General features: G+C 37.2%; 1 protein-coding gene across 1 annotated transcript in view; it reads left to right on the top strand.

The window, feature by feature from the left end:
- Positions 1-338: 338 nt before the first annotated feature.
- The window catches only part of znrf2b (zinc and ring finger 2b), a 45,076-nt gene continuing 17,617 nt past the window's right edge, over positions 339-27,797 (top strand). Inside the window, exons 1-2 of the mRNA XM_084089642.1 lie at positions 339-1,078; positions 22,512-22,607. Of these exons, the coding sequence (XP_083945768.1) occupies positions 682-1,078; positions 22,512-22,607 (493 nt within the window). The 5' untranslated portion in view covers positions 339-681. The remainder of the gene's footprint in view (positions 1,079-22,511; positions 22,608-27,797) is intronic.

Raw genomic sequence — 27,797 nt, 5'->3', positions numbered from 1 at the left:
TTATATTTTAAATGAAACATTTGGGCAAAAATAGGGATTCTAACTAGATAGGAGAAAAAGAATTGGACCAAACGTTCTGAATTAATTCACAAGAAAAGAATAAATGCATACTAGAATGATTCATTTGCATGTTTCATCCTCACTACAAAAGGTCTATCTACAGATTTAGACAGTCAAATTTACAGGGTATATATTGTACAATAGCTTAAAGTGGACTTCTTTAGTCTTGTTGGGAATAAAATATTTATGTGTTATGTATTAATATGACTATATTGAGGGAGCGCCCAGCTAGGGCTTATTTCACGAGATTATGACGTCATTCGGCAAGCCCCGCCCCCGGCTCGCTTACGCACTCTGCACGTACGGCAGTTAAACACGTTCAGTTTGTGTAATAACCGCCCGCCGCGAACACAACAGCGATCGGCGCGGCGTTTAGGAGGGAAGCGTCGCGTCAGAGCGTTACTTTCTCACGCACAACATGGAACAGAGGACGTTAGTTAGAAAACAACAGCGCATGAGGCAAAAACAAGCGCGGACACCCGCAACTTCACGCTGACAGCGATTTAAAAGCCTTCGTAAAAGTTTCGCTGACGCGCGCGTGACGTCGGACGAGTCAAATGTAACAGGCGAGTTTGTTTGTTTGTCTTTAATAATTAAAATCGGAGGGAAGTGTAGGTTGGCATGGGCGCCAAACAGAGCAGTCCCGCTGCCAACGGGCGCACGCGAGCGTACTCGGGCTCGGATCTCCCGTCGAGTAACGTTAGCGGCAGAACGGCTGCGATGAGATATCACGCGCACAGCACATCAGGTGCTACTTCATCATCATCATCATCATCATCAGCGGCAGTGGCTTCTCACTATATCGCCGCCAGGACGCGCTCCGTGGGGGGTGGCACTGGTGGCCCGGGCGTGCGACCCCAGTCGAGCATTAATATACCGAACTCCGGGGCGTATAGCTCTCAAGAGTCCGGTAACAGCACACCGGAGGAGAACGGCGGAGAGAGAGAGCGGTCAACCGGCACCCCGAGACTGCTGATCGGATCTTTACCTGCTCACCTGTCGCCTCATCTCTTTGGAGGTAACAGTTATTGGTAGTTTATATGACATACTTAAAGGGATAGTTCACCCAAACATGAAAATTCTGACAGTTGGTGGACCCTATTGACTTCCATATTTGGAAAAAAATATTATGGAAGTCAATGGGGTCCATCAACTGTTTGGTTACCAACATTCTTCAGAATAACGTTATCTTTTTTGTGTGTTCAAAAACTCATAACGTTACAGGTTTGAAACAACATTAGGGCGAGTAAATGATGACAGAATTTTCATTTTTGGATGAACTATCCCTTTAACTTGTTTTAATCCTTGTAAACATGGGTGGTCGACATGTAATGTCCATGTCCATCAGCGTTTTTATATTTATATCAGTGCAAATGTGTAAGAGCACTGTGTATATAATACGTTTGAGAGGTTGTTAAACTTAGGTGTCAAGGTCATGTTTGTTATTTTTCTACTTCCCAGCTTATGTCATGATCAAGTTCACAATGGAAATAATTAATGTATCAACCCTTGTAGAGTTTGAACCTTCAACTTTTAGGTAACCACTAGGTCACACCACCACCTATAAGGTTAAACCAACCTAGTGGTTTCCAATAGTGACGAAAGAATATGTTTTAGTTGAATCAAAATGGTGAGCTTATTGAAGGATGTGATGAACCTTTTGTTCTATATTTTGTGCAGTTATGTGCAAGCTGGTTTTTTTTACAGATGCATGGTAACATGCTGGTGCAACAGTGGTATGGTAAGAGACTGCAACATGTTCTGAGGAACCTTGTTGTGGTTGTAGATGCATGCGAGTGATAATTTATTTCTGATTAGTTCAGTCGTCATGCGGGTCTTTGTGTGGTTGTGTTTCTGAGAACCTGTTCAGTAATCTGATTCATAAAGAGCGGTCATAATGGCCGATTCTCAGGAAAACTGTCCAGAACAGGTTCTGGTCATCATATCAACAAGTTTTGTTTTGCATTATGCACATTTGACTCACAGTTCTCATTACCCTTATAATTCTCTTCACATTTGACTCAGTTCTCATTTTTTACAATTCATGCATTCATACAATCTTTCAGTTCATGACAATGACCTTGGTGTTGATAGCACCATGCTTTACAGTTTGAGTTACAGGAAAGCTTTACCTAAAAGTAAAATGTCCAGATGCATGATTTTGGAGGCAAAATGTCATGTAAAATAATGTCTCAGAGCAAAAAAATCATAATGGTTGTACAATATTCTTTAAGTATACCTCATTTGTTCTCTTGTATTGAAGTGAAATATGGCCTGTACGTGTTTTTGTGAGATTGCCGCTGATGTTTTGTATGGGCCCTTCTTTGTTTCTTACACACAGACTCTGGAATATTCAAATCCAGTGGGAAAGGCAGGTGAGGCCGTCAGTTATTGGGATGGATGGAATATCCCCAGTCGTTGTGGCCTGGATTGAACTTTAATTCTCTAACAGGCTCTTACTGGTGATTGTAGTTAATCTTTAAACGTTGGCTGAGTATGACTTCTAACCGACTGTGGATGAGATCAAGAAGGGAGTTTTTATAGGGGAAATGAGACTTGTTCATTTTCTGTTATCAAAAAGCACAGGGGAATCCTTCCTATAACAGGCTTACCATATGTGGAGATGTGCCTCAAACCTGGAGGCAAAATCATTGTGTCGTGTCATGATTATTATCTAGATCTCTATTTGAACTTCTTATTTTAATTGTGTGACTTGAAGTGTAAAAAGAGACTGAGAACTGTATAGAAAAACCAGTGTAGTTCTGCACGTTTCAGTGTTGATCAGTGTAATACAGTTTTGAAAGAGATCTTGCTGTATTGACACACACAAGATTGAAAACACTCTTTTAATGAGCTGACATCAGAGAGGACTATCACTTCTAGTGAATGTGTTTAATTTCTAAGAGTTGTAACCATGTTCAGTTCTTCTCGTTTTATTAAACATATTATATATGTAATATAAAACCAGTTTTATCCAAAAAGATTTCCAAACTATATTTGTAATGCATTGTGTGCTGGTATCACACCAAAAACTAAATCTGCTTTCAAGCTAGCCATGCACTGATGAGTTAAGTGCAATAAGAGCAAACACTTTTTATATAGACAATAAATGCGGTTAGTTTTAACTTCATGTTGTCTTTTAAAGCTCTGATGTCCTACAAATCTGTTGACGGAGATCTAGACCATTTCCACACTGCAAACCACCAATGAAACCAGATCCAGTCGTTTGGTTTAAAAAAAAAAATCCTCTGCCGGTCATGCATGAGCTCAGGCCACCTGACACGTGGTCCATGTTCATACTGTCCACACTCAGTAAAACACACACATAAATAGAGAGTGAGCCAAACTGTGTGTACATTAAATACACACTGCCTTCCCCCTGCTTCACTCTCACTTTAAATGAAAGCCAGGAAGTGTTTGTTGTGGCTCCCCTTTGCTGTCTGCTTTTCTCTGACTTGACTTTGACTCAACAGGCTTTGTGCGGCTCTCTTTACCGGAACGGCTTCGCCTACAAGCTGGTGAATGATTGCTATTGTGCACTAACGTTTCTGTTTTTGATGGTGGTAGCACATGTTGGCATATAGTTGATATGTCTTAGGCTTCCACATCTACTTATTTTTACTAGTTGACCAATCGTCTGTCAATGTTTACCTTATGTAAATGACTTACAAAACACTGTGCATCATCAGCGGTCTTGTCCAGCGTTGTTTTGATGGACAGTGTGTGACTGAGGAAATGAAAGCAAAGCATACATATCTCCATTGCATGCTTTTGCACCTGAATGCAGACCATCACAGATGTCCAAAGTGCAAGCACATTCACTCAAGACTGCAAGTTAGTTAACTTAGAGATACAGATAATATAGAGATAACAAATATTTTAATATTGTTTGTGATCGTCCAATACCAATCTGGCTGATAAATATTACGTTATTAATATTAATATGAGAACACTGAGAACATGCATGCACAAAGTGTTATCAATGTACACAAGATCTTGTCATTAGACAAAAAAAATAATAATAATAATAATTAAATGGAAGAGTTTATTGAAGCCTGACAAACTATTTAAAAAAAATCTAAAAAACATTTGCATATATCCTTTTTGTTTTTAAAACAGAGTTAAGGCATGTTCACACCAAGGACGATAAGGATAGTTCAAAATCGTTCTAAATGTAAAAGAATAGCAGACTCCACATAATATAATCACTTATATAATTTTTTTTAAAGAGCTTTAGCATTTAAAGGGGACCTATTATGCCCCTTTTTACAAGAGGTAATATAATGTGTCTGTGAAGTTTCAGCTCAAAATACCCCACAGATCAATTATCATACCAAGCCCAAAATGCCCCTTTTTGGGCGGAAGCAAAAACATATTTTTTTTTATTTGTGTATCTTTAAACACAAATTAGCTGCTGCTCCCCACCCCCCTTTCCAGAAGAGGGCTGTACCTCTACAGCTCGTGCCTCGGATACTCTGGCAACAGCAAAACTGGAGAAACAGTATGGGGCCGTTTCCACAGAAAGCATGGGTGTGTGGATTTTTACCATTATTGGGTGATTGTGCACACACTGCCGACACAGATTTGTGTTCAAACTCCGTTTAAAAGTGAATTTTGCACAACAGGTCCCCTTTAAAGTGGGGAAACTACAATATTGCAGCACGCACGGCACTTATAATAAATGATCATATCGTTATCATTATAGTTAGGGTAGGTTATTGTGTTGATGGGCTTTTAAGGTTTTAGTGAATCAGTTCAGACTGCTGCTCTGCACTGATTTTAAAACTATTATTCAGCAATTCATTTCGCATGTAATGAATATCACCAGATAACTAGAGCAAAGATGGGGAGCAAAAGACATATTCTCATGGGGAATCGGCTGACATCAGGGAAACGATGCATTAAGCGTAGCTCGAACTTGAACTCTGTTTGGGGAATGGGTCAGTAGTCTGGATGGCTGGTTTGCTGCCGCAGCAGTTCAAACTCCACTTCTTTAATGGATAAACCGCCTCCCTTCCCTTCTGCATTACTCCCAGGACTGGCTCCGTTCCACTCGCTGCTCAAAGAGCTTTCAACAATCTCTGCGCCACTCGCATATATCTCTCACATGCACACACACGTTGGTACCTAAGGCCTCTGGAACATTTAAAATGATACCTTACCCAAAAATGAACATTTCTGTCATCATTTACTCACCCTCATGCCATTCCAAACCTGTATGACTTTCTTAAAACAAAAGATGATGTTTTGAAGAATTCCTCAAGTGTTGTTTTGTGTGTGTGTGTGTGTGTGTGTGTGTGTGTGTGTGTGTGCGCATACAATTAAAGTGAGTGGGGGGTCCAGTGTTGTTTGGACGCCAACATTTTTCTAAATATCATAGAAAGAACGAAAGTCATAAAGTGTTTGGAAGAAAAAAAGTTAGAAGAAAAATAAAGTTATATGGTTTTGGAATGACAAGAGTGACGAGAGTTTTGGGTGTACTATCCCTTTAAGCCATTTATTTTAACAGGTGACGGCATTCACACATGCCAGGAGCACTGCGAGCAGTTTCAGCCTATTTTCTATACTTGCATGCTAATTATGCAAAATGCCTAATATGCAAATACATCTAATGCTGTATAAGCAGTGTAGCACAATCTCTGTTTATTAACTAATTTCTACTGTCACGCTTTGTATACCATCAGCTCAGTCCAAGTTTGTCCTTCTCCGTGTGTTCTTCGGCAGCTGGTGATGCTTCTGCGTCAGCACGTCACAGATTCAGTGTGACTGGGTCGTCGGGAAGATTTCACACATACGAGATGCTTTATGAAGTCTATGTGCATGCGCAAACATCGCCCCTGGATCCAGTAATCGATAGTCAATGTCCCACCCCGCTGCTGTGTCCTGCACATTTGACATGGACATCAATCCGGTCTTACTTTTTTCACTGCGTCTCTAACAGACCGCTTTAAATCAGATAGACAGGGAATCGTCCAAGGCCTTCATGCACTGCCCATATCATTGATGCACAGTGAGTAGTAGTATCGATTTGCTGTTCATTGCATTCATAGTCATCTGCAATATTAGGCAAAAAAGTTTTTTTGTTTATTTATTTATATCATTAGCAATAAATTAAATGCAGTATAACAACACACTGCCATGATTGGACCGATATTTTGCAAATGCAAATTAATTTTTTTGACAAAAAAAAGTTGCTTTGGATTAAAGCATCTGTCAAATGCATAAATGTAATTGGTCATTTGAGGGAATGTGCTTAATTGTTGTGATATAAAAATCTAGTCCTAGTAATAGGCCCTATTTTTTGTGTCAAATATTTCATTGTTTATTTTCAGGTGAAATATAACCCAGAGATGTTCTTGACTTTTTTTGTTTATGTTGAGATTCACACTAGTTCAAACAACCAGCTCTAGTTAATCACAACATTTTAAGTAATAACTCATAACGTGTCTGGATTTTTTTTAAAAATCAAAATTTATATGAGTATCATTTTGAGTTTGAGAAAATATGTAAATGTCAAGATGCATCTCTAATTTAGTCACAGATTTATCGCCCAACTATAGTCCTGCTTCATATTTGTGCTGCGCTTTAACAGCAACTACACAGGGTCTCATCACAGGCTTGTTTTAACAAGTGCTGGTGATTTTGAATCTCTTGCCGAGGCATGACTGACTCCACATTCTTTTTAAAGGTATTTGCAGAGCTAAAAGTTTGGACTTTTGTACATATGGAGAGGTTTATTATACAGGCTGACCGAAAATGTGGAGCATCATGACTCTGATTTGCTCAGGGAAAATTCAATGAGCCATGGTTTTTTTCTAGCCTGATATATTGCTTGTCAGCATTTGTAGAGCTCTAAACCTGGTCAAGAACTTTTATTATTCAATTACCCTCTTGTCATTTTGCAACTCTTTTGTTGTTATTTCTTTAGTGGAACACAAATCATAATCAAATTGCAATTTGTCCTCCTGCAGAAAATCATTGTGGTTGTGGAGTTGAACCACCTTGGAAGATTCGGTATTGAGTGACTTGCAGGACAGAAGGTACAAAGGAACAGCCGGTTCCCTGTGGGCATAAACAGGAAGAGGACGCATCAAAATCAGATGCAGAACAGACCCTATGGATCTGTTTATTCTCAAAAGAAGACTTCTGTGGGAATATATATATATATATATATATATATATATATATATATATATATATATATATATATATATATATATATATTCTGCCATGGATATTAGGTCTAATAATGGACACTGATGGAGAACATCAGCAGAGCTATTATTATTATGAATAGTCACTAGTGAAAATCATTAAAATAATTTTTCAAGGACAGGCAGATAAAGTATGTGGTGCCATCTGCATGAGATTTAATGATTATAATGGGAGTAAACTAGTGTTTTTTTGTTTTTTATTTAAACAGCGGATAGATAGCAGATTAATCAGTGTCGATGGAAAGACATGAAATTAGATTCCTTGAAACATGTTTGTGTTTAGCCAACTGTTATCTGACTGATTCTGTGTATATACTCATGATTTTTCACCCAATTAAAAGCATTTTTGTATCGGACACACTATGCATATAAGCACAGGAAGCATAGGGAACTTAATGTCACAGCAAAAGTAGATTTTAAGAAGTGAAAATGCTGGCGAAGACTTGCAGCTTTAAATAGACTTGTCATTTGCAGGAAGAGCTGCTTATGAACGGTTGCGACACTCATTTTTATATGACTCTGTATCTTATTTTGTAACGCACCACATTGTGTTCTTGCACGATGTCTATTATTGAAGATTGTTAGATTTGTTCCTCCACAGGCCTTTATAGTGTTGAGAACCTCATAGTGCTTAGGTGAACGGAACGTTTAGATCATCTGTGCATCATGAAGGCAGGGATTTAATCTTATTACACTCTATAAGTTGTGTGATTATCTCTGCGAGCAGACGGCAGGCACACAGCACTGTATCCATCATTACTGCTGCTCCATTCAGATGTTCTGGAAACAGCATTATTACATATAGAGTTTCTTTGTTTTTTAAATCTTATGCACATTTATGCATTTGGCAGATGCTTTTATCCAAAGTTTTATCCAAAGGTATGCGTTTGATCAGTTCATGTCCTTCTTGGCAATCAAACCCATGACCTTGGCATTGCTAGCACAATGCTCTACGGTTTCAGCTACAGGAATCCAGGATATTATTCGTTGCAATGATGCACAATTTACTATGCACATAACAAATGGGATTTTAAAAAAGGCTCTTTTTTACTGCTTATTTTAACAAATTTAGTAGGTCATCCAGGTATTCTATGCATGCAGAAAATGTGCATACTATGTGTAGTATGCATTTGTTTTGGTGCGTCTCTCTGAGAGTACTTCTTGACGAGGTATTAATTTATTCCTTCAATACTGTTATCTTGATTTTAGTCAAATTGCACCCCATGGGTTGGATTTGTACCTTTCAGATGAAGTAAGAGTGACATTTTGGCCAGATGAAGTGACCGGAAAGTTCTATATGCAAATTATGCAGACAAGCATGCAGCGCGCACACAAGCTCATGCCGTCTAGTTAATTGCGCGCTCAGAGAAAGTAAGTGTCCTGTCTCTCTCACTGACTGCATACGGCACATTAGATGCCGCCGCCAGTCGATTCTCAGTTTCCCACTGGTTTGGTTTTATGGCAGGTGCGCTGCACTCAAGTGTCTCCTGATTGCTGAATAATCACCAGCTAATCTGCATTCACAAGATCCTTAAACTCAGGTGAAGTGCTTCGTGATTCTGCTTCCTCTTCATTCGTCCATGATAGACGGGAACCTGTCAGGTTCTCAGCTCTAGCTCTCGAGGTCCACTTTTCCTGCAGCGTTTAGCTCTGATCTTGATCAAACTCACCTGCCTGTAACTTTCTAGTAATCCTGAAGACCTTGATTAGCTTGTTCAGGTGTGTTTGATTAGGTTTTGAACAAAACTCTTCAAGTGGACCTCAGGGACATTGAGATCCCCTGGGCTGCGTTTAAGGGTGCTTTCACACTGGCAGTTTAGTTCGGAACGGGGCACGGATCGCATGAAATATCGCTAATGTGAACGCTGTCATGCGGACCCGGGTGCGCACTGGGGTACCGAACCCGAGACTACCTGGAGGAGGTGGTCTGAGTTCGGTCTGATATCCAACTCTGCTCTCCCATTGGTAATCGCCGCATCACATTACCTGTTTTTTTTTTGCATAAAGTAGAATTCTTCAATCTGATTGGCTTTCCAGTCAGGATTAGACGTGATGAGTTTTCCCAAAGACAGTGGGTAATTTGCTCTGTGATTTCAATTGGTTGTGGTTGTGTGAAGGAGGGAAAAACACACAGATGCGTTCGATATGACGAGATTGAAATCACACAGTTTCTTGTGAAACTAAAATGACCTCCTCTGGGAAAACTCGTCCTGTCTGAAATCTCTGAATAGGGTTTGAGTTCTGTCTGATTTCAAAATGAATGGCTTTTAAAGGTGATGATGCATTGCTCAAAAAATATCATCACCTTGAATGCTGTTTTAAAAAAGCAAACTGCGGTTTGTTGTTTTACATGCTGGTCAGATAGTTAGTCACTTCCTGTGTAAGCTGTAAACAGGAAGTGCAGGTAACCTGCTGTGATTTGAATAGGTTACTTTTTCTCTTCCTCAGTGTTCTCATCTCTATAGTCTGAGAATCAGAGAATACACAGTGTGTGTTCAACATCACTAGGTTTGTGCTAACTAGAGCTAGGTGATAGAGCAAAGAAATCTCGTGTGAATTTTAGGATACTTGTAAAATATATATATATATATATATATATATATATATATATATATATATATATATATATATATATATATATATATATATATAAAAATATATAAATAACTTAGAGCGTCTGTTCTCATTTACATTGACTGTAAAGAAAAGTGCTTGTGGTTGAATCCAGTAAATTTCTCCTTTTGTTGTCCATGGAAGAAAAAGTTAATTTATGTAGTATCAGGGTAACCGCTTCCTCGCCTTCATTCAACCCTATAAGGTGACGTTGTGTCACCTTGTCAAAATGTAGCATGTTTACGATAAGTTACGGTAGGATGCCTCTGACATTTTTTACACTAAACAGCCGTTTTATTCCCCAGTCCATCTGCTCGTCTGTGCTGACAGCTTTATGAATTATAAATATCTCTTCTCTGGACCCTCACTTGAATCGGCCTCTCCATCAATAGGACTGACCTTCAAACGTACCGTATCGCTCATGCGTGTTTTTTGTGTGTGTGTGTCAGTAGTCTTATTTTGTTTTCTTATTTCTTTCTGGCCATGTAAGTGCATAATGTCTCTCACCTAGGGCTGGGTGATTAAAAGATAATGAAAATTATCGCAATATAACAAAAAAAATATGGTATATATATAAATGTTATTGTATTATTAATGTGGACATGTTGTATTGAAGGAGTAATGGAATATAATTACAGTATTTCTTGTTGAGCTGTAGCATTTGTGCATTTTGTATTTATAGTAAAAATGTATTCAGGCTGCTGTTTTTCTAACAGTTATCATAGATACCATATAGGCTGTGTTTACACTGCAAGTCTTAACGCACAGATCTGATCTTTTGACCATATCCGTTTTTGTTTTTTGTCCCGCCTGTTTACATTTACTTTAGACATGACTGGTATCCAATATCTGTGTTTACATGAATCCACACCCAAAACGATTCTGTTGGTAATCGTAAGTTAACTCATGCACATTTTGATGTAAAAAATATTTTATCATTGTAAATGTTTTGAATATTTTACCTCAGATTTCTGAAATTTTCACCTTTTTTGGACATTGAACCTTAATTTAACCTTATCATTATAAATGTTTTGAATATTTTTCCTCAGATTTGTGAAATGTTCACCTTTTTTGGACATTGAACCCTAATCCTTAACCCTATCATTATAAATGTTTTGAATATTTTACCTCAGATTTGTGAAATGTTCACCTTTTTTGGACATTGAACCTTAATTTAACCTTATCATTATAAATGTTTTGAATATTTTTCCTCAGATTTGTGAACTGTTCACCTTTTTTGAACATTGAACCCTAACCCTTATCATAAATGTTTTGAATATTTTACCTCATTTCTGAAATGTTCAACTTTTTGGCAAGTTTTTGTCATGTTCTGTCAGTAAAGAGAAGTTTAACTCCACAATAAACTGTCTGGTTTCTAAAACTTTTACTCAGCAGGAAAAATCTCCCTTTAAACTTGAAAGAAATATAGATTTTACATTTTCCGTGATAATTATCGATATCAGCTGATATGAAAATTTTTTGCGTTATCATTTTTTTGCCCATATTTCCCAGCCCTGCTCTCACCACTGATAGATAAACTCTGAATTAGCCATTCAAGCACACAGTATTGACGTGCTCCATTGAGCTGTTGCTGTGCTGAAATCTATTTGCCAGAGGGATTATACGGCACAATCCAGATTAAAACCTCCCAGAAAACCTTCACGTGTGTTCGTGTGTGTGTAAAATGGAACGCCGCAGTCACCTTATTTCAGTTCTGTGAATTAATGTCATTTTCTTGTCACCTTGTCAAAATGTATTATGTGTACTATCATCAGCAGTAGGGCAGCTACTTAAATTAGGGCCTATGAAGTTCATTTTTTTTTCTAGTTTTTTTTTTTTTAAGAACTTAAATCTTTGTTGTTTGTTGGGGCAGTGTGAACAACAGCAAAAAACAAGAATGGAAAATGGTCAATAATGGATGATTTTGATGTATATTATACCTGTAGTATTATATACTATAAAACTTATATAAATAGACCTCGGGGAAAAAAATAAAAACTTTTTTTTTTGATAATCTGTTATTTTGCATCCGCCTGGTTTGTGTTTTTTTTATCCAGATGTCTGTTCAGACAATGATCTCTGTGTCCGCAGATCAGCTCTCTTTACACTCCCTCAAACTTGATCAGTTTCCTTACTGTGGATGAAAAGGGAAATTGCAGGCCGAACCCTGTGGTATTGTGTGCTCGTCATTGTCTCAGCGATTTAATTTTATCCTGGTTGCGTCAGTCACACACATACACACACACACACGGTGAGAGCGCGAGACCTTGCGCAGACGCCGCTGCTGATGAGAGACCGTCTGCTGCCAGAGACATGGATCTCATGGAGATGTGGTGATTAAAGGTTTAATAAAGACACCTGACGCAATGGAGATATTAAGCTTTAGCCTCAGATCATGAACAAACACGGTCTCTATTGTTCACTATCAGCATATATAGTATACTGTATTTATTGACTGTGCATGAGAATCAACTTCCAAGTGTGGTTCTTGTGTAGAGCTGAATTTATTTTGTTTTTTTCTTTTGTTTATTGGCTTAATGGTCATGGTTAGTTTGGCTTCCTAAATGAAAAATGGACTGTGATGCTTTCAAAACATAGATCTGTTTGTTTGAGCATCACAACTTTGACTCATCCAGTAGGGTGAGTTTGGGGCACGGGACTATCTATTTGACCAACCAATGACAGATAAGGAGAAAATTGGGGAAATCAGGTGTTATTTTGGCCTTTGCATTTGATCATGCACACACATGACATACTTCTGCATTGGAGCTGCATTAAAAAAGGCTGTGCAAATGCATCTTTTCAGTGCACCCGCTCTGAAATTTCCCAGTTCCTGATTTCATGCCTCAAGAACAAAACAAAAGTAAATTGTCCACTTTCACTGCATTGTTTGTCTGACTCTCTGACTTTCAGTAGGTTTATATGGGCTGTTCTCCCCATCTGAACGGAGACTGTTTCAAGAACATTTGATTTTCAGGTACACTGCACATGAACACTGAGATGAGCAGTTATGCAGGTCAGGTGGGGTTTGTTCTCAGAAAGTAGACGGGATAGAAGAGAAAGAGGCATATTGCTGCAAAACTATAGATCGAAGGTGCATTTTTACTGTAAAGCTCTTAAAAAGACAAAAACCATCAGAAAAGTAGATCATATGACTCATTCCAAGTCTTCTGAAGTCATATGATGGTGTATATGTGAGGAATAGACTGACATTTAACTTAATGACTGATCAAATGTCATCTGTGTAAATGTCAACCTATATGTAAATATGTGAAGTGTTTATATAAGAAAAGGACAACCAGTGTAACATAAAATACTTAAATTAACACTGCCAGTCAAAGTTAGGAATAATAGCATATTTTTTTTATGTTTTAAAACATTTACATATTTTTTTTAATGATAATATGACTTGTTTGTTTGCTTGGTTTTATTGTATTTATATGATATTTTTATTTTTGTAATTGAATTTTTGCCATAAAAATAGCCTTAGATGCTGACATGGTATTAAATGAAACAATCTAGCTATTTTTTTGTAATGTCTATATTGTGAAATATTCTGAAGGATCATGTGATGCTGAAGAGTGGAGTAATGATTTGCCACTTCTTTTTTTTTAAACAGTTCTTTTAAAACGTAAAAATATTTCACAGAATTACTGTTTTTACTGAATTTGATCAAATATATGCAGCATTAATGTTTAATGAACAAAAAAACATTCCAAACTTTTGACTGATAGTACACGTATTTCTAAAATATTAAACAGATGTTTACATATTGTACGATACGTACGATATATATTGTATTGTCACGCAAGTATCTCCGTGATCGAATTGGGAGATGGGTGTATCGTCCCAGCCCTAGTCTTAACATCTTTAGCAGACTTTTTCTCACTTATGACTTGCAGATGAAAATATTAAAGCAGAAGAGTGAAAATTACAGATAGTGTAGTTACCATAACAAATGCCTGTAGACAATGTAAACCTTGTTGATCATGACAGTAAAGCTGGTTTGACTCTCTTTGAATGTCCTTAACACTAGTACTACCTGATTACTATAACTACTATGATGGCCATAGCAGTCATTCTGACCACTCATACATTATTTGCATATAATTTCAATAAGCTATATCAAATCTAAGAATAAATGGATCTGTAATATTAGGATAGGTAATAATAAACATCAGAACACTGCATTTTAATTCTAATGTATGTGAAAATGTATTAGTTAATCGACAACCACAGAACAGCTATTGTAATTACAGATACAAAGTCGAAAGTGATAAATTTTCTATTATTTTCTTTGTAAAATGAAAACAAATGTATTCATCCATGGAAATTACAATACAATAACTTACAAAAACATCGCCAATATGCATTTCAATGCATAGGTAAAACCTTTATGGGCACATATGAAACGCATATGTCCCAAACTGGCCAAAACAGTCATTCTGACCGTCACGGGAAAATAATGTGAAAATATAATAAAATGTGAGAAAATGAACTGATTTAGTAACCAATATTTGTTTTAGCGAGCAAAAATATCATGCTGTAAAATTACCATGAAAATTGTATGCATACGGTCGTATGCAAATGCACACGGTCAGTATGACTGTTATGGCCATTCAAGGTAGAAATACTCAAAACTCTTTTGTGTCTTGTAATTTTAATAAAGTAACAATGATAGAATAAAATATAGAAACATTTAGGAAAAGTCAGGGTCCTATAGTTACATGGGTTTTATTTCAACAAAGTTATTACATTGCAAAATTTTAAAACATTCAAAATGACTGACTTGGTAGTTCTAGTGTTAAAGAAAGCGAGCGTATAGTATGTGTTGTAGGCTACTTGTCTGACTGCATGATCACCACAGAATAATGTTTTATTCCTTCAGTCTGTATTTCCATAGTTTCCTGCAAAAATCAACAACTTCCTTCCTTTCCCAGGAGAGAGACTGTAAGAATGCAGTCTTTACATAATTCCCCAGTCGCGTGCACTTCTCCCGAGGATCTCTGCCTCTTTGCTTTACTCTCCTTCCTCCAGACACAGTCATTAATTCCCAGTGAGAGCGTTCACAGAGCTGCATGTGTGAATAGCATCGATCTCTCTGTGAGAGATGCCTTTGCTCAGACGCTCTGAAATATACTCAATTCATGATTACTGAAATGGGTTTGTCCAGCAGGGAGAGCCAGGTGCCGATCAATAAAACTCAGGCGAGAGATGAACTAGTAGTGCCACCTGCCAACCCGGCCGGCATGTTTAAAAGTGAAATTTTCTTGCTGACTGGATGTTTAGAAGTGATGTCGTAGTTTTTATGACAGTGCTGAATTTTTATTGTCTTGTATTCCTAGGCAAATGAAAGTCACTGCAATATGAAGGTACTGATGCTTGTCATAAGAGTATTAATAGTGCCAATTTGTGTCGATTATGAGTTTCATTATGGGTGAACTGTTGATGGGTTACACTGTAGATTAATGAATTGTACAATGTTTTATCTGCTTCTTTTTTTGTCTTTTTATATGGTTTGATATAGAGACCACTGTTGTGTATTTGTATGAACATATCTATAAAGATCAGCACTGAAAACACAGATTTATTCTGTTTTCTGGAAGAAAACTTTTCCAAATGTTCCTATAGTGCTAATTTGTGGCCATTTTGATTGTATAATTATATATAATAATACACACACACACACACACACACACACACACACACACATATATATATATATATATGAAAATGTGCGTGTAATAATATATTGGATAATAAACCTGCCTCCGTCTGTGTGCTTAATGTTAATCAAACAACAAAAGACAAGGAGAAATCACTCACTGCTCTTGACTGAATAACTTTTGTAACTTTAATAAGAATCAGTATATTAATTCATGCAGTGAAGACTAAGCGGTGTTTTATTTGTACATTTGATTATGCAATTTCTTTTGTTAAATAAACTCATGTAGGCCTACTCGAAACCCTAAACCCCCCTGGTTTAAACTGACATTAAAATTACACCTTACTTTTTATGTAATGCTAGTCTATTTTAAGGACTTTTTCTTTATTTAACATATTAAAAGCATCCCAGAACAGACTTTCCGAACAGAAATGAAAGACTTTGCCTTTAGATTAACTTTATATGTTCTTGCCTGGCTGATACTTCTAGCTCTGACGCCATGCACCTTCTTCGCACGCCGTCTTCATCCTATACGTTGGAAATCGTCACATCCAGGTTTTTTTTAATCGCGAAATTAAACCCCTTACATTAGTTTAACGATTGATAAGTATAGTGGAAATTGAAAATGATACAGGTTAAGTTAATTAAACGCAATACAATAGTGTTTTGGTGGTAAAATAAATGTGTTACTTAAACAAAAAATATTTGGGTAAAAAGAACAGTGACACAAAACCATTTTTTTGAGTGCACTTTTAAAATGAATGGCTATTTTCCACCCATCTGTTCAACAGATTGCATTGGAGCAATTTACAATAACAGATCTCTACTTCTCTTTATTTCTTAACTTTATAAACCGTATCCCAGTTTTGTCTATAGTTGTGTTCCAGAATTTATTTTCATAAGTCAATATAGTCAGTAGTATTCCTAGCCAAAATATCAGTCTACCACCATATTTTGTCTATTTTCTCAGTGTTTTTCTTTCACGGTTTGGATTTAACCTTCTGATTGCATGGTAACGGGTGGTGATCTGGTCAAGGGGACGTTGACTGTGGGATTGTGATTGGGATTGTGCCTAACGCTCCAGCAGGACATACAGCCATCAGGTCTCGGTTAAGCCTCTTATGTTTTATTCAGAACAAATCATTATGCTTTTACACTGATAGATGGCCTTCAGTCTGATATGGCCTACATGGGATCTGGGCAGAAGAGATGTTTGTTGTAAGACGAGCGGTGCAGCATATACACACACACACACATGCATGCATTAAAAAGTTTAAACTTTTGTTTTATATTAAATGTAAGAAAGTACAAAGCTTAAAGGTGTTGTGTGTCCTTTTTTTTTTTTTTTTTTTTTTTACTGTACTAAAGCACAAAAACCATAATATGTTTGCAGAGATTTAGGAAACGTGCTAAGTTTATATACTTGTTTCTCCGAAAAACAATGTTACAGCCAGTTATTCTACTTTGAAATGTGCGTTCCATGCCATAATGTCTGTTTTTTAGTTTTGTTTTTCACTTTATTAACAAATCAGTTCCAACACAGGATATTTGGTGAAAATAATAAGGAAAAACACTGAATGAATGCATTCAAAAAGTCTTGATGTGGTGAAGAAAACTTTCAAAAACTGCAATGCATAGGTTAAAAACCTGCACATATCACACAAATTACATCTCAGAAGTCAATCAAACAGTATTTTAGACATATATGACATGAGGAAAATAGGAACTATTGCCTACCATCAGATAATTATGTGGTAACCGGAAAAAAACAAGATCATGAAACCAATGAATGCATGAACTCGCGATTCTATGTCATTTAAACTTTATATCAGGTCCTAAAGAAAAACTTTGGAGAATAATTTCAGTGCTCACTATTCATCATTACGTCTTGGAACTTGAGACAATGAATATTTGTATTCTCTTGGGAATGTTTGTTTCGGTCTTCACTCACTCTCCAGCGCATCCACATTTGAATTCTCCATACCAACGGGTTTCCTCGGGCACATTTTTTGCATGTGCATTCAGTTTTTTTAGTTTTTTTACGTAGGACTTGTTCAGCCAACACTGATTTTTCACTTCGACTTGATAGATTGACTGAGCACAAATAAATATGTTATGAATATACATTTTTAATTTTATTTGAAGACCTTAAGCTATGATTAATACAATGCATCTTTTTGCATGGGGATAACTATTTTGAAGTAATTTTTTCAGCCAATATGTAATTGTCAGTTTCCACCATTTTTATTAAAAATATTTTTTTTTTATTACAGTGTACTTGTGTCAAATTTCTTTAAAAATGTATGGTTCTTTATGGTTATTGTTCTCTCAGCCATGGGATGAAGCCAATAAGTTTGATGGGCGATTCAGCAGGGGTAACTGCTACTATTACTCTGCCGTGTTTTGTGGCAGGATGGCTGTCCCTCAGGAGTCCTCCAGCAATAATAGTTTACAGTAAATAATGCTCAGCACTTAGTGACCGTTGTACAACGCGCCACAGTTGATGAAGTCATTAAACACTGGTACAGCTGTAATGAGAGCAGACGGGCTGGAGTCGGCTTTCAGCTTTGCTTTTGTCCGCTGTTTAAAGCAGGTTTTGTGTACCTGGCGCAGGTAATCATCGTTGACTCATTCAACTCTACAGCCTGGTATTATTCTGAGAAATCAGATAGCCTAAAGTGCACTTATGATCTCCATTTAGCCAGTTCAGTCTAATCCTCAACTAGTGTTCGTTTTCAGGTCTTGTTAATGTTCTTTAGGGACAGAAGTTTAGTTTAAGGCAGGGAACGACAACTGGCGGCCCGCGGGCCAAAACTGGCCCGCCAGCAATATTTTCTGGCCCGCCGGATTATTTTGGAAGTCCTAAATGCTGCACAAAACTCTTCCACTACTTGAGAAAAGCCGTAGTCGCGTAGTCATACTGTGTGAAATCATTGTACAATGTGAAATCATGCGGCGCGGGATTACATTTTAAAGTATAACTGTGCGTTCACACCGGACGCGAATAGCGCGTCAAATTCGCGCCTGCCGCGTCTAGTTATACGCTTGACCACTTTGTGTCCATTCGCGCGTCAAAAGACGGTAGCGGTCAGAACTCTGGTGTACTTTGGACTGAGCGGGCGGTCTGACTGACAATAGCCCACTCCCGACATCTTTTGACAGCGTATCCGCACTTAATTCTGACCACCTTTTTTTCTGTGGCATTTTTTTTCTCTGCTGACAGTACAATGTTAAAATAGCCTAATTGACACGAACACAATTTTTGTATAGCATTTATTATAGGCTACTTAATCTCATTCTTTCCGTTAGAGACATTTGAATGTGAGATTATGGAAACGAGATCTAAATTTTGCGGACCGTCAGGTCGGGAAATAAAGCGGGTGAACACCGAGTGTATTTTAAGCGGTTGCTGAATAGAATCTTGTGGGAGCGGGACGGAAAAAAAACAGTCCCGCGCAGACCTCCTTAAACCTTAGGTGTGTATGTGTGTGTCCCGAATAAATAATAATAAAAAAAAGGAATAAAGTTCAAAAGTCGGACTGTAAGCGAATGAGGTATGATTGCTATTCACACCTTTATTAAAATAATAGTACCACAGTAGTACTTGATCTGTTTAAAATGATTTCATTGATATATGCCTAAGGTGTTAAATTAATCTAATCCAGTAATTAATTTTTTCTATTTTTGATCTGAGCACAATCAGAAAATCAGAAAACCTGTCGTTATTCGTTTTTTCATTTTAGTTCAGGAAATAAATAATGGAAAAACAAGTCGTTTTTCATCTTTTTATTTTTGGTTTTAATTTGAAAAAACGATTGAACGAATGATCCACGGACGGTGACGGACCATCATGTTCTGCGATTATAGGCCTATATAAGAGTATTTCATTTGTATCCATAGGCCTACTCTGTGTAGCTGGCCCGCCATCTACTGGCTAAAAAAAATATTGGCCCGCGGCCAAAGTTACTTGACGACCCCTGGTTTAAGGCATGTATATATGATTCTGATTGATTCCGATTCCACTTAAAGATTCCCTTAACAAGCTATTATTATCATTTTTTAAGGAGCACCAACACCTTGAATAACTATTCTTAATGATATGCTAAACAAAAATAGTGATATAAGCATTCAGGTGATCTCTGGTGGCCTGTGCACATAAGGGCAAGCTCACACTACAGGACTGTAAGACTTCTGATTGTCTGTGTTTTTTTTCACGAACTTCACGCAGGTGTTTGAGGTTTTTCCATTTATACCATCTGCACTGTGATTGGCTGGATTACTTCCACCTTGTCGTTGCACACACTAAAAGATTGCGTGGCGATAATATCAAAGTGGTTTGAAAATGTTCCAAGTCTGCCAATGCAAAATCTAGCCAAACGTTGTGTAGTGTGAGCTTGCCTTAACCTGTCTCAATGTCATCTTTAATATGGATGAGGTCAGTCAAATGCACGTCTGTTTGAGTAGTTGATATCTTGATCACACTTTTGCATGTTGCATAACCTATAATAACTGTATGATTATATGGCTAGTTGCATTGTATTATTTGAATTTAGCATTGTTTTTACATGCTGTCCATGACCCATTTTAGAATTGTGACCCACTAATACAGGGTTTTCCAAATGTGGGTTTGTGAGTTGATCTTTTTTTTTTTTTTAATTAGTAAAAAAAAAAAAATAATGAGGCTGCACAATTAATCAAAATAAAATAATAGTAGTAGTAGTAATAATAATAATAAAGTATAGTGATGATAATAATAATAATAATAATAATAATTATTATTATTCTAATTATAAAAAAGATTTCAAATTTATTTAAATTGTGCAGCCCAATTTTTTAATTTGACATTGAATTTAAATCATTAATAATATAATAATAATTATTATTATTATTATTATTATTATTATTATTATTATTATGATTAGTATTCCTATTATTTTTTTTATTATTTTTTTTTTACTGTTATTATGAATAATATAAATTATGAATGTCATTAAATTATTAAAATATTAACTTAAATCTCAGTGGGTACTTCATGTAGATATTTTACTTAAGGCGTCTGGCTGACCATTTTTTGCTCTAATGTATAAGATACCGAGATGAAGTTGAAGTCCCATGTAAAACACAACAGATATTCTAGATTTTTCTGAATTAGTTAAATTATTATCCATGTAGCTCAATTTTAGTTATACAGAATTTTTCACAATGGACATCAGCTTTCCAGACAAATATTGCAGTAATAATGTCTTTAATTCTGAAAGGTCCTCATTTAGCAGTTCAGTAAAAAGAAATGTATGCCTCAGTATATTTGTCTCCTCATAGCTGTTTTCTTGACTGTGAAAGATGTCAAGCTGTCATTTGTGTCGCCTCTTCTTCAATAGCACATTTATTCAGAACACCCGCAATGCATGTCGCACCCAAGTGACTGAAAATTTTGTCACAAGGTCGTCACGGGTCAGTGGTGTCACAAGACGCCCTCAGACCACTTCTCGGCACAGCTGCCAGTGAATCATATCATTGAGCGTGTTCATCCAGACTCAGAGAATGTCTCATATTGTCATAGTTCAGCTGTATTTAGCCTGTGTGTTTCAGCTGCCCACACTGAGACGACCCGACTCACTCCACGCGAGACAAACCCTCTTTATTGTGTGTCTCGCTTTCTGTCTCGTGCTCGGCCTTGTCTTTTAGAGCCCTTTAAACCTTTTCTGGTTGGTCAGCTGATCATCATCATCATCATCATCATCTCGTTGTGGAATCCAGTCATAAAAATTAAATTTACAGAATACAGAATCTCACAGAATTTGATAAAAAGAATAGGGCTGTAGACTTAAACACATTGCTTTAGGCCGTGTGTCCACCAAAATGTTTTTAGCCTGCTGAAAACGCCTAGCTATGGGCGCTTGAGAGCGTTTTGGCAGCGCAGCATTGTTTTCAGTTGAGACGCTTTGCTTGTTATGATACGGAATATCCGCGAAAGTGTTACTAGTATCTCATTTCACACATATTTTGTTTCTGTGTTGATTCTATATTAAAATGTCGATACAATGTAACGTATTTTCTCTGGCCCTTGTTTTAAATTATTTTGTTCCGTTATTATGCTTCTTGTCGTCATCTGTTGACGTTGTACAAGCAGAATGTGCCAGTTGGTCGGTGTGGTATTAGTCCCGCCCCTCCTCCACTCTGATTGGACGGTTGGGTAAAAAGTGATTGTCAATCGGTTGATGGCTTTTTACTTGACGGTTGTCAAGTAAAAAGTGACAGTGATGAGCGCTGCGTTTTACCCAAAGTTGAACATTCTTCAACTCTCGGCGACCGGTAAAAAACACCGAGTGTTTCAGCTTGAAAAAAACACTCAGCGCCTTGTTACGCTCATGACGTTTTAAAAACGCGGCGTTCCCATTGAAAACAATTGAAAAAATACGCCAGCCGTGTGAAAAAACGCTTTGGTGGACACACGGCCTTATGGACTAGTGTCTGTGAATATTAAAGCACACAAAAGACTGCTGTTGAAATATGAAATCTGCTTGTTCTGCATGTCTCCGTTTTCATGGTGTTTTCAGCGTCTACCATCTCACACCATTTCATTTGAGAAAACTATCGTCAGATAAACAAAGAAACTCAAAGGTCTTTGGCACTACAACCCATCTCAAAACTGAGATTGTTAGGTTTTGTTCACATAGAATGTGTTTTTGAATTCCTCTGTGCCGGTTTAACATGCACTACATGGATGTCTCTGTTCCACTCACATCTTTTACAGTATCTTGCACATAAGCACCATGTGTTTAGAAGACTGTGTCAAGTTGAACTGGTTTAAACTCGCCTTGCTTTTTTTTTTTTTTTTTTTTCTGCACTGCGAGTCTCAGTTTTAAATGCAAAAACACATTCTGTGTGTAAACAGTCCATTATTGATTTTTCATTGCAGTCCTAAACTCATATTATTTTCCTTTTTTTCTTCTTCACAGGTTTCAAGTGCCCCGTCTGCTCCAAGTTTATCTCTTCAGATGAAATGGACCTTCATCTGGTCATGTGCTTGACAAAACCTAGAGTGACGTACAACGGTGAGAATGTTTTTGTTGAAGTGAAATGCTTATACAGTGGAAAATATGTTTGAGTCTCTCCTGTAAAGAAAGAAAGGCATTGTGTTTGGATGTATTTCAGGTTCCAGAGGAGAGCGTAATGCTGTAATTATCTCTGGCTGTTGCTTCTCATGTTAAGACCTGGCAGCCACCTTTCACTGTTTTATAGTCCACAATCTATCCGGCATGAACGGAACGATTTGGCTTCACAATAGGGATTGGTGATTTGTTGCAGTGTTGTGCAGTCATGTTCAAACATCTAATTTTCCAGCGGTTGCAGTTCGTGTCTTGCACAGAAACGTAGTTATCAGTCAAATTAATTTTTACTTGTTTATATAGTTTTTCTTTTTTACCCAACAAACATAAGGATACTGATAAACACAAGGCACATGCATTTTTACTTCTTGCGTGCTACTCAATCTATGGCAAATTTTTGTGAAGGAAGACAAGCATGTGAAGATTATCTGGTTTCAAACTGAAGCCAAACACTGTCTGAAGGTTTCCTGAAGAACTGAAAAGCTCTTAAACCTGTTGTTGCACTGGCGCCAATAAAGTCATGCAGATAGCAGATTTAAATATAAAAAAATCAAGTGCAAATACAAATAGGCTACAAAAATAAGATGAGTAAAGAAAACGGGGTTCTTAATTTTAATAATCACCCCTTATTAAATATATGAACACAGAAACCCCCTGTTAACAGTTAATGTCACGTTTCCCATTCCATGATGACTAGTAAAATAATAGCCGCATCGCGTCTATGACAACTCGAGGTATCGCACACCGGACACGCACTTTCTCAGTTTATGGCCAGCAATATCATTGTTTAAGGACATTATGGAATTGAGATAATGTCTGTACTATGTTATGATTATACTGTACAATTAAATACAATAGTTGCTGAGTCTGTGATCTGAACACTTTTTTCTGCGCTCTGTGTCGCGGCAGGATTTTGAACAAGGTCCTGAGCCGTTGCTGGGCGCCGCGGACAGACGCCGAATAGAACCGCACTGTGCTTCTCGTCCGGTGTGTGTACACTCACAGAATGTGTTCGAATTTCGTGGTGCTGCGCTTCTCGTCCGGTGTGCGACCACCTTTAAGGTGCTGTTTTCTTTGAAGCCGAAGAACTCTGTTCTTAATACTGGCGAGCTTTCTTTTTTCGGGTGTGGACAGTGTTTCACTGATTCACTCTAGCTGCGCGGGCGCGGACGAGCGCTGCGTCTAGAAAACGCCAATATCGCCAATGCGGTATATTGTATTGCTCTAAATTAACACGATGTCGATATTTCATGCTTTGAATATCACGATTATCGTCAATACCGGTATATTGCGACACCCCTATTTCAAACCATGACGTCTTAGTGTATTACCAACAGTAACCTTGGAAACGGTGGTCCCAGCTCTTCAGGTCATTGACCAGCTCCTCCCGTGTAGTTCTGGGCTGATTTCTCACCTTTCTTAGGATCATTGAGACCCCACGAGGTGAGATCTTGCATGGAGCCCCAGTCCGAGGGAGATTGACAGTAGGGATGTCCCAATCAGGTTTTTTTGCCCTCGAGTCCGAGTCCGAGTCATTTGATTTTGAGTATCTGCCGATACCGAGTCCCGATCCGATACTTCTATTACACATAAAAAAAGAATAAAGAAGAGCGAAAAAACAGATCCAGGATGTTCCTTATTTTTTATTTAATTCACCTTATTTTAACATTCAACAACTCTGTTAACAAACAGAGCACTTCTGTGAGGTAGCTTGAACAATCAAGTAATAAATAAATTCTTCACTTTTGGACTTTAGTGCAACAGTAAATATAAAAAAAGTCTAATAGCCTATATAAACAAATAGCACCTCAACTTAAAATACCCGGCAGGCATGTAAACAAATAAAAAATAAAAGTGCCACAGTGTTTGCAAAGCCAGTAATGTGCTTTTAGGAACTACACTCCTAACTCTTACGCCGGTTTCGCACTGCACTGTTAGCAGAGCGTGCAGCGTGTTTTTTTTTCGCCGACCATGTTAGCAGATTAGAGCATTCACACCGCACGCAGAGGCGGCGCGGCAGAGCAGAGCAGCAGCGCCGCGATCTATTTTTGCTGCGCCGCTTTTGCTGAATTAAAGTGACAATACATTAATCATGGCCAAAATACACCGCAGTTTTATCCAAAAAGTGCATTGATGATATCTATTGTGTTTTAAACAGTCAATCAAATGACCAACAGCAATTTAAAAAGAAAACAAATGTCCAAAAACAAACTTGTTGCCATAACAATAAAAACAAAGATGAACCAAAAGTTATATAAATGAAATTATTAATAAAATAAGCTTCTTGACAAGTCTTTTCTCTTAAATGTATTTGAAAACGAAAAAAAGCAATGCCAACTTATCCAAGACTCTGTCTGTACACAACCCGCGGTTCAGCCGCGCGTGACAAACGCTGCCAGTGTGAAAGCAAAACGCGCGTGTCCTGCTCCTGCTCACCATACGCACTGCTCCTGCGCTGCTTACGCTCTGCTAACGCGTGCAGTGTGAAACCGGCGTAACTCTGTGCCACCGCATAACTATAGATGTGTTAAAAAATAATGAGAATATATATACATATATATCCGAGTCCTGATCGGGGGGTAACGTCCGATTCCGATCGAGTCTGAAAACACGTGATCGGGCCCGATTTCCGATCACGTGATCGGATCGGGACATCCCTAATTGACAGTCATGTTTAGCTTCTTCCATTTTCTAATGATTGCTCCAACAGTGGACCTTTTTTCACCAAGCTGCTTGGCAATTTCCCCGTAGCCCTTTCCAGCCTTGTGGAGGTGTACAATTTTGTCTCTAGTGTCTTTGGACAGCTCTTTGGTCTTGGCCATGTTAGTAGTTGGATTCTTACTGATTGTATGGGGTGGACAGGTGTCTTTATGCAGCTAACGACCTCAAACAGGTGCATCTAATTTAGGATAATAAATGGAGTGGAGGTGGACATTTTAAAGGCAGACTAACAGGTCTTTGAGGGTCAGAATTCTAGCTGATAGACAGGTGTTCAAATACTTATTTGCAGCTGTATCATACAAATAAATAGTTAAAAAATCATATATTGTGATTTCTGGATTTTTTTTTTAGATTATGTCTCTCACAGTGGACATGCACCTACGATGACAATTTCAGACCCCTCCATGATTTCCAAGTGGGAGAACTTGCAAAATAGCAGGGTGTTCAAATACTTATTTTCCTCACTGTATCACTCTTTTAGATACTTTTAGAGGAAATGCATAATTATACATTTCAGTAATAATAATAATGATGATAATATTTGTGCAATTAATATTTCCTCTAAAAGGACTTAAAAGATATTATTATTATTATTATTATTATTATTATTATTATTATTAAAATGTATATTTGTGCATTTCCTTTAAAAGCACTAAAGTTATATTATTTTATTATTATTATTATTATTATTATTATTATTTGTCAAGACAAGGAAAGGTCATGAAACTAGTTTAATGACATGCTCTTTAGAAAACTTAATGAGCAAATACTATTTTTTGCAAATACAATTAAAACCCATGTTGCTTAATTTTATATCAACAGCAAAATTATGTGATTGAATTGGACCTGCCTATGAGATTTTTGATCAGATTTCATTGACTGAAGGGTCTTTGATTTTGTGACTTAATATTGATAAAGCGCCAAGTAAAAAGTCTACACTATTTTGCTCCACAATCTTCTTTTTTTTTCTCACAGCAAACATGGCATTTTGAGTGGATTGCTCATTGTTATTTCTGGGTCTTTGAGGGTCTAGTCCTGCCTGTTGCATAAACTGCTAAGACTAGTTTTACAAGTTAGTCATACATTTTTTTTTTTTCTTTAACACTGTTCATAACTTGAAGTCCGTTAAATAAAAGTGTAGATTGGTCTTATTTGATACCAAAAATGTTAAAACTGATTAACTTACTGCTAGTTGATCATACTAAGACACAGTTGCTATGTTTCTGCAACTGGCCCCTGATCTTGTACTGTTGAATGTGAGTCTTGACCTGACGTTAGTAGTGGGTGTAAACAGGGCTTCATTGGCTTTCTACTGACTCATTTATCATCGTTTTAAAAAGTTTATATAGTTAATATCATATAGAATCCGTTCAGCCATAATCCTCAACCCGAGCGTGAATTTGTCCTCTTTTTCAGTCTGAATCTTTTAGTCATCTTGTTTTTATAGCCCTTTGTCATGATTTTAGGCATCGTCAGTTTCCATAAACTCAGCGGGACGATAGAGTCCTCCGTGCAGCTGGGGAATGTGCCAAACCGAGAGATGTTATAGTGAAAAATCTGATCTAAAACAACATGAGATTTCCAGCGGTTAGTGCCGTGGCTGCCAGGTTTGTGTGACGGAGAACAACCATTGGAGGAAAAGTCAAGCCTGATCAACGCCATCATTCGAGAGCTGTATTTACTGAATAACAGAATTATTACAAAATATACATTAATTAAAGTTGATTTATGTGCAAGGCTTTATTAAAAAAAAAACATTTTCTTGACACCACTTTTTGGTTTATTCCATTACTTACCCCTAGTTTTTGGCTGAGAGTGAAAAATGCCCCCCTGGCTCATTGACGACAGCAGCTAATTTTAGTACATTAACACAACAGCATTGAAGGATGCAAATAAAGCAGCGGTAAAATGAAAATCAATGGGGCTGGTTGAATGAGGATCATGTCTTTCTCTAAAAACCTCTGTGGACAATAACTTCATGCTGTTTTATCCTTCCATAATATATCCTTATCCTCAGTTCTTCTATTTGGTGTGTTTTAGTATATTGGTAGGCTGTGTACTGAATATTATGCAGTATAAACTAGTTTTCCAATCCATCTGCAGCACATTTAATCTCCGTAATGTGACGTATTTATGATTGAAATGGAGTATTCAGCACTAAAAATGGCTATGAATAGTTGTGGTGTTTTCAAAGGAAACACTCTTTCTTATAATTAAAAACAAATTGTTAAAGGTTTAGGTATATTACACATATACATACATACATGCTTGCATACATACAATATAAAAATAAACATAATTCATACTTAAGAATTGTGCACTTACTAGGACATTTATCAGGGAAGCAAATATAAACTCTTATAAATTATGATTACAGGTTATCTTTAAAGTTATCATGAAGTCAAAAGTTACTCT

Source organism: Abramis brama (genome assembly GCF_963993115.1).
Source record: "Abramis brama genome assembly, chromosome: 17".
Taxonomy (NCBI): Eukaryota; Metazoa; Chordata; class Actinopteri; order Cypriniformes; family Leuciscidae; genus Abramis; species Abramis brama.
Note: the sequence above shows the minus strand (reverse complement) of the source record. Positions and strands in the feature narration are given on the sequence as shown.